At 41.7% G+C, this 14,067-nt stretch overlaps 1 protein-coding gene across 2 annotated transcripts in view; it reads left to right on the forward strand.

Annotated features, from left to right (window-relative positions):
- Positions 1-6,884, forward strand: part of Mtl (Rac family small GTPase Mtl) — a 74,726-nt gene extending 67,842 nt beyond the window's left edge. Inside the window, exon 6 of one of the 2 annotated variants that reach the window (XM_071667134.1) lies at positions 4,824-6,884. In XM_071667134.1, coding sequence (XP_071523235.1) covers positions 4,824-4,901 — 78 coding nt within the window. In that variant the 3' untranslated portion in view covers positions 4,902-6,884. The remainder of the gene's footprint in view (positions 1-4,823) is intronic. The other variant, XM_071667135.1, reaches the window with a different exon arrangement.
- The last annotated feature ends 7,183 nt before the right edge of the window (positions 6,885-14,067 follow it).

Here is a 14,067-nt window from a genome sequence, read left to right on the forward strand (position 1 = left end):
ACCCTCTCACTTTACACACCACCCTGACCAAAACACCCTATATCTGCCACTCTGTCATCTAACACATTCAACAAACCTTCAAAATACGATAAGTGTACTTGTATACTGTTGCTGCTGCTAGATGTCAGCAGCTTTTGAAGAGGCTCACTGATCAGCTCTTTGTGATGAGACTTCAACAGTTCTTCCACTTCCTAGACACTTGTATCTCTGAACCTATCCTCTTCTAGTTCTTTGGTTAGCTTAATGTTGGTAAAGCATTTTTTTTTCAATGGTGGGAAATCCCATGAAGTTATTTACTGCAGTGGACCATAGATGGTGCCATTATGCATTCTTTGTACAGGATTTAACTTCATAATGTTTTCTCCTTCCACACATTCTTCATTGCTCCCAGAATCTTCACTGCCTCCCCCACTCCTTAACTCACTTCCACTTCCATGGCTCCAATCACTGTTAGATTCACTGCCAGGTATCAAAACACTTCACTTCCATTATTTTTCCATTCAAACTTACAACCCAATTGAATTATCCCTCAACCCTGCTGAACCTAATAACCTTGCTTGTATTGACATTTACTCAATTTTCTCCTTTCACACACTTTTCCAAAGTCATTCACCAACTTTTGCAGTTTCTCACAGGAATCAGCCACCAGTGCTGTATCAATGGCAAGCAACAATTGACCACTTCCTAGGCCCTCTCATCACAACATACTGCATACTCACCCCACTCTCCAAAACCCTTGCATTTACATCCCTAACCACCCCATCCATAAACAAATTAAACAACCATGGAGACATCACTTACCCTGCCTCAGACCGACCTTCACTGGGAATCAATCACTCTCCTCCCTTCTTACTCGTACACATGTTTTGCATCCTTGGTAAAAACTCTAAAAACTTTTCACTGCTTCTAGGAACTTACCTCCCCCACCATATACTCTTAAGACCTTCCACAAAGCATCTCTATCAACCCTTTCATATGCCTTCTCCAGATCCATAAATGCTACGTACAAATACATCTGTTTTTCTAAGTATTTCTCACATTCTTCAAAGCAGACACTTGATCCACACATCCTCTACCACTTCTGAAACCACACTGCTCTTCCCCACTCTGATGATCTGTATATTCCTTCACCCTCTCATTCAATACTCTCCCATGCAATTTCCCAGGATTATTAAAAAAAACTTATGCCTCTGTAGGTTGAACACTCACCTGTACCACCTTTGCCATTTTACAGTGGCATTATGTTTGGATTCCGCCAATCCTCAGGCACTTCACTATGACTCATTCATACATTAGATATTCTTTTTAACCAATCAACAACACAGTGAGCCTCTTTTTCAATAGATTCAATTGCAATACCAGCCAAACCTGCCGCCTTGCCACTCTGTCATCAAACACATACAACAGACCTTCAAAATACTCACTCCATCTACTCCATCTCCTTCTCACTTCATCACTACCTCATATCTCTTTCCCCCGTGCCCCCCTTCATTGATGTTCCCATTTGTTCTCGTGTCTTACACAAGTTATTTACCTCCTTCCAAAACATATTTTTATTCTCCCTAAAGTTTAATGATACTTTCTTACCCTGACTTTCATTTGCCCTCTTTTTGAACCCTTGCAACTTCCTCTTGACTTCCTGCCACTTTCTTTTATATATCTCCCATTCATTTGCACACTTTCCTCATAAGTATCACCCAAGTGCCTCTCTTTTCTCTTTCACTAACAGTTTTACTTCATCCCACCACTCTTCCCTTTCTAATCTGCCCACCTCCCACCTTTCTCATGCCACATGCATCTTTTGCACATGCCATTACTCTACCCCTAAATACATCCCCTTCCTCACCCACTCCCCTCATGTCATTTGCTTTCATCTTTTGCCATTCTACACTCAATCTCTAATGGTACTTCCTCACACAAGTATCCTTTCCAAGCTCACTTACTTTCACTACTCTCTTCTCCCCAAGATTCTCTCTTCTTTTTTGAAAACCTCTACAAATCTTCACCTTAACCTCCACAAGATACTTAGACATCCCTCCAGCTGCCCCTCTCAACACATTTAACATCCAAAAGTCTATCTTTTACACACTTATCAATTACCACATAATCCAATAATGCCCTTTAACCATCTCTCCTACTCACTTATGTATATCTCTTTTTTAAACCAGTTATTCCCAATCGCCAGTCTTTTTTCAGCTCGAATCCACAAGCTCTTCACCATTTCCTTTCATAACACTGAATACCCTGTGTACACCAATTATACCCTAAACTGCCACATTACTCACTTTCACATGTAAATCACCCATCACTAAAACGTGGTCTCATATATCAAAGCTGCTGACACACTCACTCAGTTGCTCCCAAAACACTTGCCTCTCATGATCTTTCTTCTCATGACCAGGTGCATAAGCACCAATAATCACCCGTCACTCTCCATCGACTTTCAGTTTTACCCAGATCATTCTAGAATTTAATGTCTTACACTCTGTCACACCCTCACAACTCCTGCTTCAGGAGTAGAGCTACTCCTTCCTTAGCTTTTGTTCTCACCAATCCCTGACTTTACTCCCAAGACTTTTCCAAAGCATTCTTCCCCTTTACCCTTGAGCTTTGTTTCACTGAGCCAGAACATTCAGGTTTCTTTCCTCAAATGTACTATCTATCTCTCCTTTCTTCTCATCTTGGTTACATTCACACACATTCAAACACCCCAATCTGAACCTTCAAGGAGGATGAGCATTCCCTGCTTGACTTCTTCTGTTTCCCCTATTAGAAAAATATTTTTTTTTTTTTTTTTTTTATACTTTGTCGCTGTCTCCCGCGTTTGCGAGGTAGCGCAAGGAAACAGACGAAAGAAATGGCCCAACCCCCCCCCCATACACATGTATATACATACGTCCACACACGCAAATATACATACCTACACAGCTTTCCATGGTTTACCCCAGACGCTTCACATGCCTTGATTCAATCCACTGACAGCACGTCAGCCCCGGTATACCACATCGCTCCAATTCACTCTATTCCTTGCCCTCCTTTCACCCTCCTGCATGTTCAGGCCCCGATCACACAAAATCTTTTTCACTCCATCTTTCCACCTCCAATTTGGTCTCCCTCTTCTCCTTGTTCCCTCCAACTCCGACACATATATCCTCTTGGTCAATCTTTCCTCACTCATCCTCTCCATGTGCCCAAACCACTTCAAAACACCCTCTTCTGCTCTCTCAACCACGCTCTTTTTATTTCCACACATCTCTCTTACCCTTACGTTACTCACTCGATCAAACCACCTCACACCACACATTGTCCTCAAACATCTCATTTCCAGCACATTCATCCTCCTGCGCACAACTCTATCCATAGCCCATGCCTCGCAACCATACAACATTGTTGGAACCACTATTCCTTCAAACATACCCATTTTTGCTTTCCGAGATAATGTTCTCGACTTCCACACATTCTTCAAGGCCCCCAGAATTTTCGCCCCCTCCCCCACCCTATGATCCACTTCCGCTTCCATGTTTCCATCCGCTGCCAGATCCACTCCCAGATATCTAAAACACTTCACTTCCTCCAGTTTTTCTCCATTCAAACTCACCTCCCAATTGATTTGACCCTCAACCCTACTGTACCTAATAACCTTGCTCTTATTCACATTTACTCTTAACTTTCTTCTTCCACACACTTTACCAAACTCAGTCACCAGCTTCTGCAGTTTCACACATGAATCAGCCACCAGCGCTGTGTCATCAGCGAACAACAACTGACTCACTTCCCAAGCTCTCTCATCCCCAACAGACTTCATACTTGCCCCTCTTTCCAAAACTCTTGCATTTACCTCCCTAACAACCCCATCCATAAACAAATTAAACAACCATGGAGACATCACACACCCCTGCCGCAAACCTACATTCACTGAGAACCAATCACTTTCCTCTCTTCCTACACGTACACATGCCTTACATCCTCGATAAAAACTTTTCACTGCTTCTAACAACTTTCCTCCCACACCATATATTCTTAATACCTTCCAAAGAGCATCTCTATCAACTCTATCATATGCCTTCTCCAGATCCATAAATGCTACATACAAATCCATTTGCTTTTCTAAGTATTTCTCACATACATTCTTCAAAGCAAACACCTGATCCACACATCCTCTACCACTTCTGAAACCACACTGCTCTTCCCCAATCTGATGCTCTGTACATGCCTTCACCCTCTCAATTAATACCCTCCCATATAATTTACCAGGAATACTCAACAAACTTATACCTCTGTAATTTGAGCACTCACTCTTATCCCCTTTGCCTTTGTACAATGGCACTATGCACGCATTCCGCCAATCCTCAGGCACCTCACCATGAGTCATACATACATTAAATAACCATACCAACCAGTCAACAATACAGTCACCCCCTTTTTTAATAAATTCCACTGCAATACCATCCAAACCTGATTAGGTTATATACCACAACACTGCATGTGTGTGAAATAAGAGAACAAACTCAAAAGAAAGTAAGAAGTCATTACCACATCTTCCTTTGTTGTCAGGAGCTTCATTATTCATACCCCCATTTGGCATTCACTTAGTACAGAACTAGGTTATGGGAAAGGTAATAATATCAATGTCTGTGATTATTCTGTTGCTTTTAAATGTTATTCTACCATATCATAATTGGATATTTTGTTTCACACTCCATGATAAAATTTGCAGACCATGGCTGCTGTTTAAAGTTTATTATATTAGATACTTTCATCAACACTGTCTTTCATAAGATGTCTTGAATATGATATAACTCACATAGTAATGTATTTTGCAGGTGTTTGATGAAGCTGTAAGAGCAGTCCTCCGGCCAGAGCCTATGAAAAGAAGACAGCGCAAATGTTCAGTCCTCTAAAACTGAAAGACTGGCTAGTCCTGTTACTGTCTCTTCTGCTCTCTCCCCATTTCTCCTCCAATCCCCAGTCAAGCGAGTATTAATCAGGTTTCTGCCCCTTTTCCAACTAAGAGCAATATATGTGACCAGATACGTTACTTTCACAAGTTGTGTTTTTTGTCATTCAGAATATCAAGTTTTGCATGTATTGTTAATTTTTGTGTTATATATATGTATATATATACACAGTTTTTATGAAAGAGTCCTGTTATTGCCCAAGACCTTTCTGAAAACTCCTGCAGCCCAAGGCTGTACTATTTCCAGTAGGAGGGAAGTATAGATTCTTTTAGGAATAAGAATCTCTTTGCCAAGACTGTACTTCCAGTATTACAGCCTTGCCAGTAGTTCCTTTTTACTCATGAGGTAACCTTGATATTTTAGGTCCAGTATACATGGGCTACTGTGGTGTTATTGGATGGAACCAGGACATATGAAGTGGCTGGGGTAAACCACAGAAAGGTCTTTAGGGCTTGGTTGTGTATAGGAAGCTGTAGTTTCATAGCATTACGCATGTAAAGAGTATATGTGAGCAAATGCTGCCTTTGTTCCTGGCATTACAGTGCTAATATGGGAAATGGTTTCGGTGCATTACACATGACAGCTTTAAGAACAAAGGACTGAGCCTTAGAGGGAATATCCTCACTTGGCCCCCTTCTTTGTTCCTTCTTTTGAAAAATTGAAAAACGGGAGGGGAGGATTGCCAGCCCCCTGCTCCCTTCCCTTTTAGTTGCCTTGTACAACATGCAGGGAATATGTGGGGATTATTCTTTCTCTCTTACTCCCGATGTGGATAGGGAGATGTGGTTTCGGTGCATTACACATGATGGTTTTTGTTCACACTCAGTCTCTGTAATACACTGAAACCACAGCTCCCTGTCCACATCTAGGCCCCACAGACCTTTCCATGGTTTACCCCAGACATGATTAGGCAGAATATTTTCTTTATTATACTCTTTGTTAAAGACCATTGCATATCTAACACTCACTCACTTTCTTTTGTTTTTATTTTTCAGTTTTTCTTACCAGATATATTGCCTTATCAGATAAAGTGTGAATTAAATGTCCTCTATTAATTTTCACTTTATTCTTGAAATACATGAGACATTTTGGGCACATGAACATTGCCCATCTTCAGTCAAATTTATTATAGATTTGCTGGAAATGAGATGTTTGAGGACAATATGTGGTGTGAGGTGGTTTGATTGGGTAAGTAATAATAGGGTAAGAGAGATGTGTGGTAATAAAAAGAGTGTGGTTGAGAAAGCAGAAGAGGGTGTTTTGAAATGGTTTCGTCTCATGGAGAGAATGAGTGAGGAAAGATTGACCAAGAGGATATATGTGTCAGAGGTGGAGGGAACAAGGAGAAGTGGGAGACCAAATTGGAGGTGGAAAGATGGAGTGAAAAACATTTTGAGTGATCGGGGCCTGAACATGCAGGAGGGTGAAAGGTGTGCAAGGAATATAGTGAATTGGAACGATGTGGTATATTGGGGTCGACGTTCTGTCAATGGATTGAACCAGGGCATGTGAAGCGTCTGGGGTAAACCATGGAAAGTTCTGTGGGGCCTGGATGTGGAAAGGGAGCTGTGGTTTCGATGTACTATTACATGACAGTTAGAGACTGAGTGTGAACGAATGTGGCCTTTGTTGTCTTTTCCTAGCGCAACCTCGTGCACATGAGGGGGAAGGGAGTTGTTATTTCATGTGTGACGGGGTGGTGATGGGAATGAATAAAGCAGACAGTATGAATTATGTACATGTGTATATATGTATATGTCTGTGTGTGTATATATATGTATACGTTGAGTTGTATAGGTATGTATATTTGCGTGTGTGGACGTGTATGTATATACATGCATATGTGGATGGGTTGGGCCACTCTTTCGTCTGTTTCCTTGCGCTACCTCGTTAACGCGGGAGACAGCGACAAAGCAAAATTAAAAAGAATAACAATATGAAGAACAAAAGAGGAACAAATCACATCTTGAAATGTTACAAATGACTGCTCATGACAGCTCATGTATGGATGTAAGCAGATGTTGCCTCTCTTCATCTGTTTCCTGGCACTACCTTGCTAACGCAGAGGATGGCAATCGGGTCTTGGGAGAAGGGAATGTCTATTTTATAATTTATTCTTTTCCTTCATGCATGTATGCTGTTTCCTGTTGGGTGGGATGGTGTTGAGAATGGTTGACAATGGACAATTATGAATGTGTATGCATGTGTATGTATACATATGTGTATAGGCTAGGCTGCCAGTGATTGTTCTGATTGCTCAGTTTTGTGAGATTTGCATATGAGACAGTGGAAGACCAGGCTGATAAGGCATAGTTTAGAATTGAGCAGATGGATTGTCTATATAGAAGGTGAAGGGTTTCATTTTCTTGTCCAAATCTGGTTCCAGTTAGTGTTCTGAGTGCATTTACTTTGTGTTGCTTTTATGTTGATGTTTTCTGTGGGGAGTGAATGTCATGTGTATGTCACATGTGATGCCTATAATGGTTGTTGTTTTGCCCAGTAGAAGTGATTGTCCATTAAAGGTGACTGGAGGGTGTTTGCTTGATTCATGTCTGTCTAGGTTTGAAAGAGTGATTAAAGACTTCTGTGGAAATGCAGACATTCTTGTCTTGGATGAACTGTTGATTCAGTTGTGTATGTAGTGCTGCATATTTGTTGTTGCTATTGTGGTATTAAGGTGTTGTGATGTAATTGTGAGGTCATCTGTGATTGTGTGGACCTTCACGTTTTGGTTTATTGGGAGTAATAGGAGGTCATGTTGGAAAATTTAAAGAGAATTGAAGAAAGAATTGTCCCATGGGGAACGCCATTGTAGAACTGGGGGGTTTAAGAAGTGAAGCCGATATGAGTGACTGGCATGGCAGCTTACTATGAAACGGGCCATCTACTTTTTGTTATTGTTGTGGAGATTAGTGTCTATTATCCTCAGAGTGAGGATGTGACATGGACATTGTTAGATGTTTTGTTGATTTCTATTGCTATTAGTATTTTGTAGGACAGGGGTTGAGGTTGATTGAAGTTATATATGATGTATAGTGTGAGGTCTTTGTGTAGCGTGGTGATGAAGGGATTGAGTCTGAAGCCATGTTGAGTAAGTGAGAGTAGAATACTTTGCTTGATTCTGTTCTGGATCAGTTTGTCACCGAGTTTGGATGCTAAAGACAGAACTGATTTAGGTTAGTAGCAGGAGGGGGAGCTGGGTAGTTAAGAGGGCTTTAGGACTGGTATCATGTAAGCATGTTTCCAAATTTTAAAATTTTATTTAGCCAGGAGTGGTGAAAGATGTATGCAAGTACTTGGGTTGCAACTGGGCCAGCATGTATTATGTGAAAGTTTGATATGTTGTTAGAGCTTTTTCCAGGAGAGTTCTGTAAGATTTTGAATTAAATTGCTTGTATCACTGGGAGTGAAGGGTTGATGGGCAGCTGTCTCATGGGTATGTTTGTTATTTGTGAGAAGGGATGTCATTGGAATGGGTCAGAATGGCTTCATGGATGGGGGCTGGAGTACTGTGGTAAGGATGGATCTTTGAAATGCGTCAGAGTTGGTTGCTGTTGGTTTTGGGGTTTATTGTGTTGAGCAAGGGGTACCTGGTTTCATTTTGTCTTCAGTGATTAGGTTAGTGATGGTGTTATTTAGGGTTTGGATTTGTCCTTCATTTTCTGTTGATGGTGAGTGGTTTTGACTGAGTTTGTTTCTTGACTGTAAGAGGTGTGTAACTTGTGGGGAGAAGTTTGGGTTGTATTTCTTTCCATGCCCATGTGGTGTGTGCTTTTGTTGGCTTAGTTGGAGGTGCTGATGAAGTATGAGATTGCATGATCTGGGAATGGGAAATCACCAATATTGAAGTTTTATGGCTTTGTTTCCATTACTGTGTGAAAGCTTGCCAATCTGCTTTCCTGTAGTTTGTGCTAGTCTTTTTAATGGTTCTTTGTGCCAAGTGGAGTATTACTGATGTAGCATTCATGTAGTGTGCTTCAAGTGGGCAATGCATGTAGTGCTGGTGAACAGATGTCTGGCAAGGTTGGCTGCTGGAGGTGATAGATTGGGAGTTTGGTTAGGTGATTGCATAGGTTGAGGATATTTAGAGGTTGCAGTTGATTTATGACTGGATTATTTTTGGTGTGAGTATTGAGCCAAGGAGGATGGTGGGCATTGGGTATGCTGCAGGTTTGTTTGATGGGGAGTATATCTGGAGATGCATGTGGAAGGTGGAGGTGTTTGTGTTCAATGTGTTGTAATTAGTTATGCTTTATTTTTACTGATTCTGTTTCTGTTCTTTTCATTGTTTCACTACTGCTTGTATTGTCAGTGGTGTTCAGGAATATGATATAGTGGATGAATGTTATGAGTCCTCCTCCTTGTCTTGTGTGTCTTCTCTTACAGTTGTGTAGTCGTATAGAGGTGGGAAGGTGTATTTGGATTTGAGTCTGATGAGGGCTGTGTGGGTATTGTGTACTCTTTAGTTGGTTGAGTATTTCTGTATTTGTTTCTAATGCCATTGGCAGTGAGTTGCAGGATGTTGTGTTTATTGCTGGGGTTCTTTGGTGTTTTTACTGGAGGTGAGGGAATTTGTGAGTTTCTTTTTGAGTGGTTGCTGCATGGCCAGTGCTCTGAATAATTCAGCATTTTAAGGATGAGTAATGTGAATTGGAAGGGATACCAGTGAGTGTAGTAGGAGCATCTGATGGAGTAGTGCTTTTTGGTGATGGGCATTTGGCACTGTGGGCGAAGGTATTACACTGGTGATCCAGGGTTATTGTCAATGGCTCTGGCTTGTATTAGTAATTAGGAGATGATGTCTGGGCCATCATCTCCCTGTAGTGAAAATAATGTGTGATTGTGTCTGTTTTTTATATGGCCCATGGTCTGGCATAGTGGCCAGGGACAGCTCAAGGCTGTGCTTTTGGGACTTTTTTGGGGTTGGAAGTTGTGTGAAGGGTGTAGTCTCATTTGATGGTGTCTCTTCTCTTCTCGAGTGTAGGCAGAAATCTGCGCTGATGATCCTTGTTCTGTTGTGACTTAGTTGTAGGGTAAGGGAGGGGGCAAAGGTTCTGGGAGTGCAGAAGAATGCGTGGAAAGAGAGAATGTTATCTGGGATAGCAAAAATGGGTGTGTTTGAAGGAATAGTAGTCCTAACAATATTATATTGATGCAAGGCATGGGTTGTAGATAAGGCTGTGCAAAAGAGGGCAGATGTATTTGAAGTGAAACATTTGAGGACAGTCATAGTGTGAAGTAGATTGATTAAGTAATGAGAGGGCAAGAGTGATATGTGGTGATAGAAAGAGTTTGGATGAGAAAGCAGAAGAGGGTGTGGTGAAATGGTTTGGACATTTAGAGAGAATGAGTGTGGAAAGGTTGACAAAGAAGATATATGTGTCAGAAGTGGAGGTAACAAGGAGAATGGGGAGATCAGATTGGAGATGGAAAGATGGAGTTAAAAAGATTTTTAGTGATCAGGGCCTGAACATGCTGGAGGATGAACGTTATCCACAGGATAGAGTGAATTAGAACGCTGTGGTATACATGGTTTGACATGCTGTCAGTGGACTGAACCAGAGCATGTGAAACATCTGGGTAAGCCATAGAAATTCCGTGGAGCCTGGTTGTGGATAGGTGACTGTGGTTTTGGTGTATTACACATGACAGCTAGAGAATGGATATGAGCAGATGTGGCCTATCATTATCTGTTCTTGGTGCTGCTTTACTGACATGGGAAATGATGATCATGTATGATATATATATTATTTATTAATTTATCTTTCTTTACTTTGCTTTGTCGCTGTCTCCAGCATTAGCGAGATAGCGCAAGGAAACAGACGAAAGAATGGCCCAACCCACCCACATACACATGTATATACATACACGTCCACACACGCAAATATACATACCTATACATCTCATCGTATACGTGTATATACACACACAGACATATACATATATACACATAAACATAATTCATTCTGTCTGCCTTTATTCATTCCCATCGCCACCCCGTCACACGATATGAAAACCCCCTCCCCCTCATGTACGCAAGGTAGCGCGAGGAAAAGATAACAAAGGCCACATTCGTTCACACTCAGTCTCTAGTTGTCATGTAATAATGCACTGAAACCACAGCTCCCTTTCCACATCCAGGCCCCACAGAACTTTCCATGGTTTACCCCAGATGCTTCACATGCCCTGGTTCAATCCATTGACAGCACATCAACCCCAATATACCACGTCGTTCCAGTTCACTCTATTCCTTGCACACCTTTCACCCTCCTGCATGTTCAGGCCATGATCACTCAAAATCTTTTTCACTCCATCTTTCTACCTCCAATTTGGTCTCTCACTTCTCCTTGTTCCCTCCACCTCTGACACATATATCCTCTTGGTCAATCTTTCCTCACTCATTCTCTCCATGTGACCAAACCATTTCAAAACACTCTCTTCTGCTCTCTCAACCACACTCTTTTTATTACCACACATTTCTCTTACCCTATTATTACTTACCTGATTAAACCACCTCACACCACATATTGTCCTCAAACATCTCATTTCCAACACATCCACCCTCCTCCGCACAACTCTATCTATAGCCCATGCCTCGCAACCGTATAACATTGTTGGAACCACTATTCCTTCAAACATACCCATTTTTGCTTTCTGAGATAATGTTCTCGATTTCCACACATTCCTCAACGCTCCCAGAACTTTCGCCCCCTCCCCCACCCTATGATTCACTTCCACTTCCTTGGTTCCATCCGCTGCCAAATCCACTCCCAGGTATCTAAAACACTTCACCTCCTCAAGTTTCTCCATTCAAACTTACCTCCCAATTGACTTGTCCCTCAACCTTACTGTACCTAATAATCTTGCTCTTATTCACACACACACACACACACACACACACATGTTTATATATATATATATATATATATATATATAGAGAGAGAGAGAGAGAGAGAGAGAGAGAGAGAGAGAGAGAGGAGAAAGAATACTTCCCATGTATTCCCTGCGTGCCATAGAAGGTAACTAAAAGAGAAGGGAGCAGGGGGCTAGAAATCCTCCCCTCAAATGTTTAATTTTCCAAATGAAGGAACAGAGAAGGGGGTCAGTGGGGCCTTTCCATGTGCATTACACATGACTGCTAAAGACTGAGTGTGAACAGATGTGGCCTTTTTGTCTGTTTTCCTGGCGCTACCTCGTTGAAGTGGGGAACAGCAGTACTGTTTCCTGTGGGGAAGGGTGGCTCTGGGAATGGATTGAAGTAAAGCAAGTATGAATATCTACATATGTATATATGCATATGTCTGTTTATATATATGTATATGTATGTTTATATGTATATGTACGTGTATGGGCATTGTACAAAGGCAAAGGGGATAAGAGTGAGTGCTCAAATTACAGAGGTATAAGTTTGTTGAGTATTCCTGGTAAATTATATGGGAGGGTATTGATTTGAAAGGGTGAAGGCATGTACAGAGCATCAGATTGGGGAAGAGCAGTGTGGTTTCAGAAGTGGTAGAGGATGTGTGGATCAGGTGTTTGCTTTGAAGAATGTATGTGAGAAATACTTAGAAAAGCAAATGGATTTGTATGTAGCATTTATGGATCTGGAGAAGGCATATGATAGAGTTGATAGAGATGCTCTGTGGAAGGTATTAAGAATATATGGTGTGGGAGGCAAGTTGTTAGAAGCAGTGAAAAGTTTTTATCGAGGATGTAAGGCATGTGTACGTGTAGGAAGAGAGGAAAGTGATTGGTTCTCAGTGAATGTAGGTTTGCGGCAGGGGTGTGTGATGTCTCCATGGTTGTTTAATTTGTTTATGGATGGGGTTGTTAGGGAGGTAAATGCAAGAGTCTTGGAAAGAGGGGCAAGTATGAAGTCTGTTGGGGATGAGAGAGCTTGGGAAGTGAGTCAGTTGTTGTTCGCTGATGATACAGCACTGGTGGCGGATTCATGTGAGAAACTGCAGAAGCTGGTGACGGAGTTTGGTAAAGTGTGTGGAAGAAGAAAGTTAAGAGTAAATGTGAATAAGAGCAAGGTTATTAGGTACAGTAGGGTTGAGGGTCAAGTCAATTGGGAGGTGAGTTTGAATGGTGAAAAACTGGAGGAAGTGAAGTGTTTTAGATATCTGGGAGTGGATCTGTCAGCGGATGGAACCATGGAAGCGGAAGTGGATCATAGGGTGGGGGAGGGGGCGAAAATTTTGGGAGCCTTGAAAAATGTGTGGAAGTCGAGAACATTATCCCGGAAAGCAAAAATGGGTATGTTTGAAGGAATAGTAGTTCCAACAATGTTGTATGGTTGCGAGGCGTGGGCTATGGATAGAGTTGTGCGCAGGAGGATGGATGTGCTGGAAATGAGATGTTTGAGGACAATGTGTGGTGTGAGGTGGTTTGATCGAGTAAGTAACGTAAGGGTAAGAGAGATGTGTGGAAATAAAAAGAGCGTGGTTGAGAGAGCAGAAGAGGGTGTTTTAAAATGGTTTGGGCACATGGAGAGAATGAGTGAGGAAAGATTGACCAAGAGGATATATGTGTCGGAGGTGGAGGGAACGAGGAGAAGAGGGAGACCAAATTGGAGGTGGAAAGATGGAGTGAAAAAGATTTTGTGTGATCGGGGCCTGAACATGCAGGAGGGTGAAAGGAGGGCAAGGAATAGAGTGAATTGGAGCGATGTGGTATACAGGGGTTGACGTGCTGTCAGTGGATTGAATCAAGGCATGTGAAGCGTCCGGGGTAAACCATGGAAAGCTGTGTAGGTATGTATATTTGTGTGTGTGGACGTGTGTATGTACATGTGTATGGGGGGGGTTGGGGAATTTCTTTCGTCTGTTTCCTTGCGCTACCTCGCAAACGCGGGAAACAGCGACAAAGTATAAAAAAAAAAAAAAAAAAAAAAATGGGCATTTATGTATATTTATGTGTATGTGAATGGATGAGTCATTCTTCGTCTTTTCCTGGCACCACTTCGCTGAAGCGGGAAATGGTGATCAAGTATAATGATAATAGGTAATGTATTGCAAGAGGTTACATTGGTGCATGTGAACCAGTATATGTAAAAACCACAGGAAAATGAAACACGATAGGTTCCCAAGTGCACTTTTTTGTAATA

The sequence above is a fragment of the Panulirus ornatus genome, chromosome 11 (assembly GCF_036320965.1).
Source record: "Panulirus ornatus isolate Po-2019 chromosome 11, ASM3632096v1, whole genome shotgun sequence".
NCBI lineage: Eukaryota > Metazoa > Arthropoda > Malacostraca > Decapoda > Palinuridae > Panulirus > Panulirus ornatus.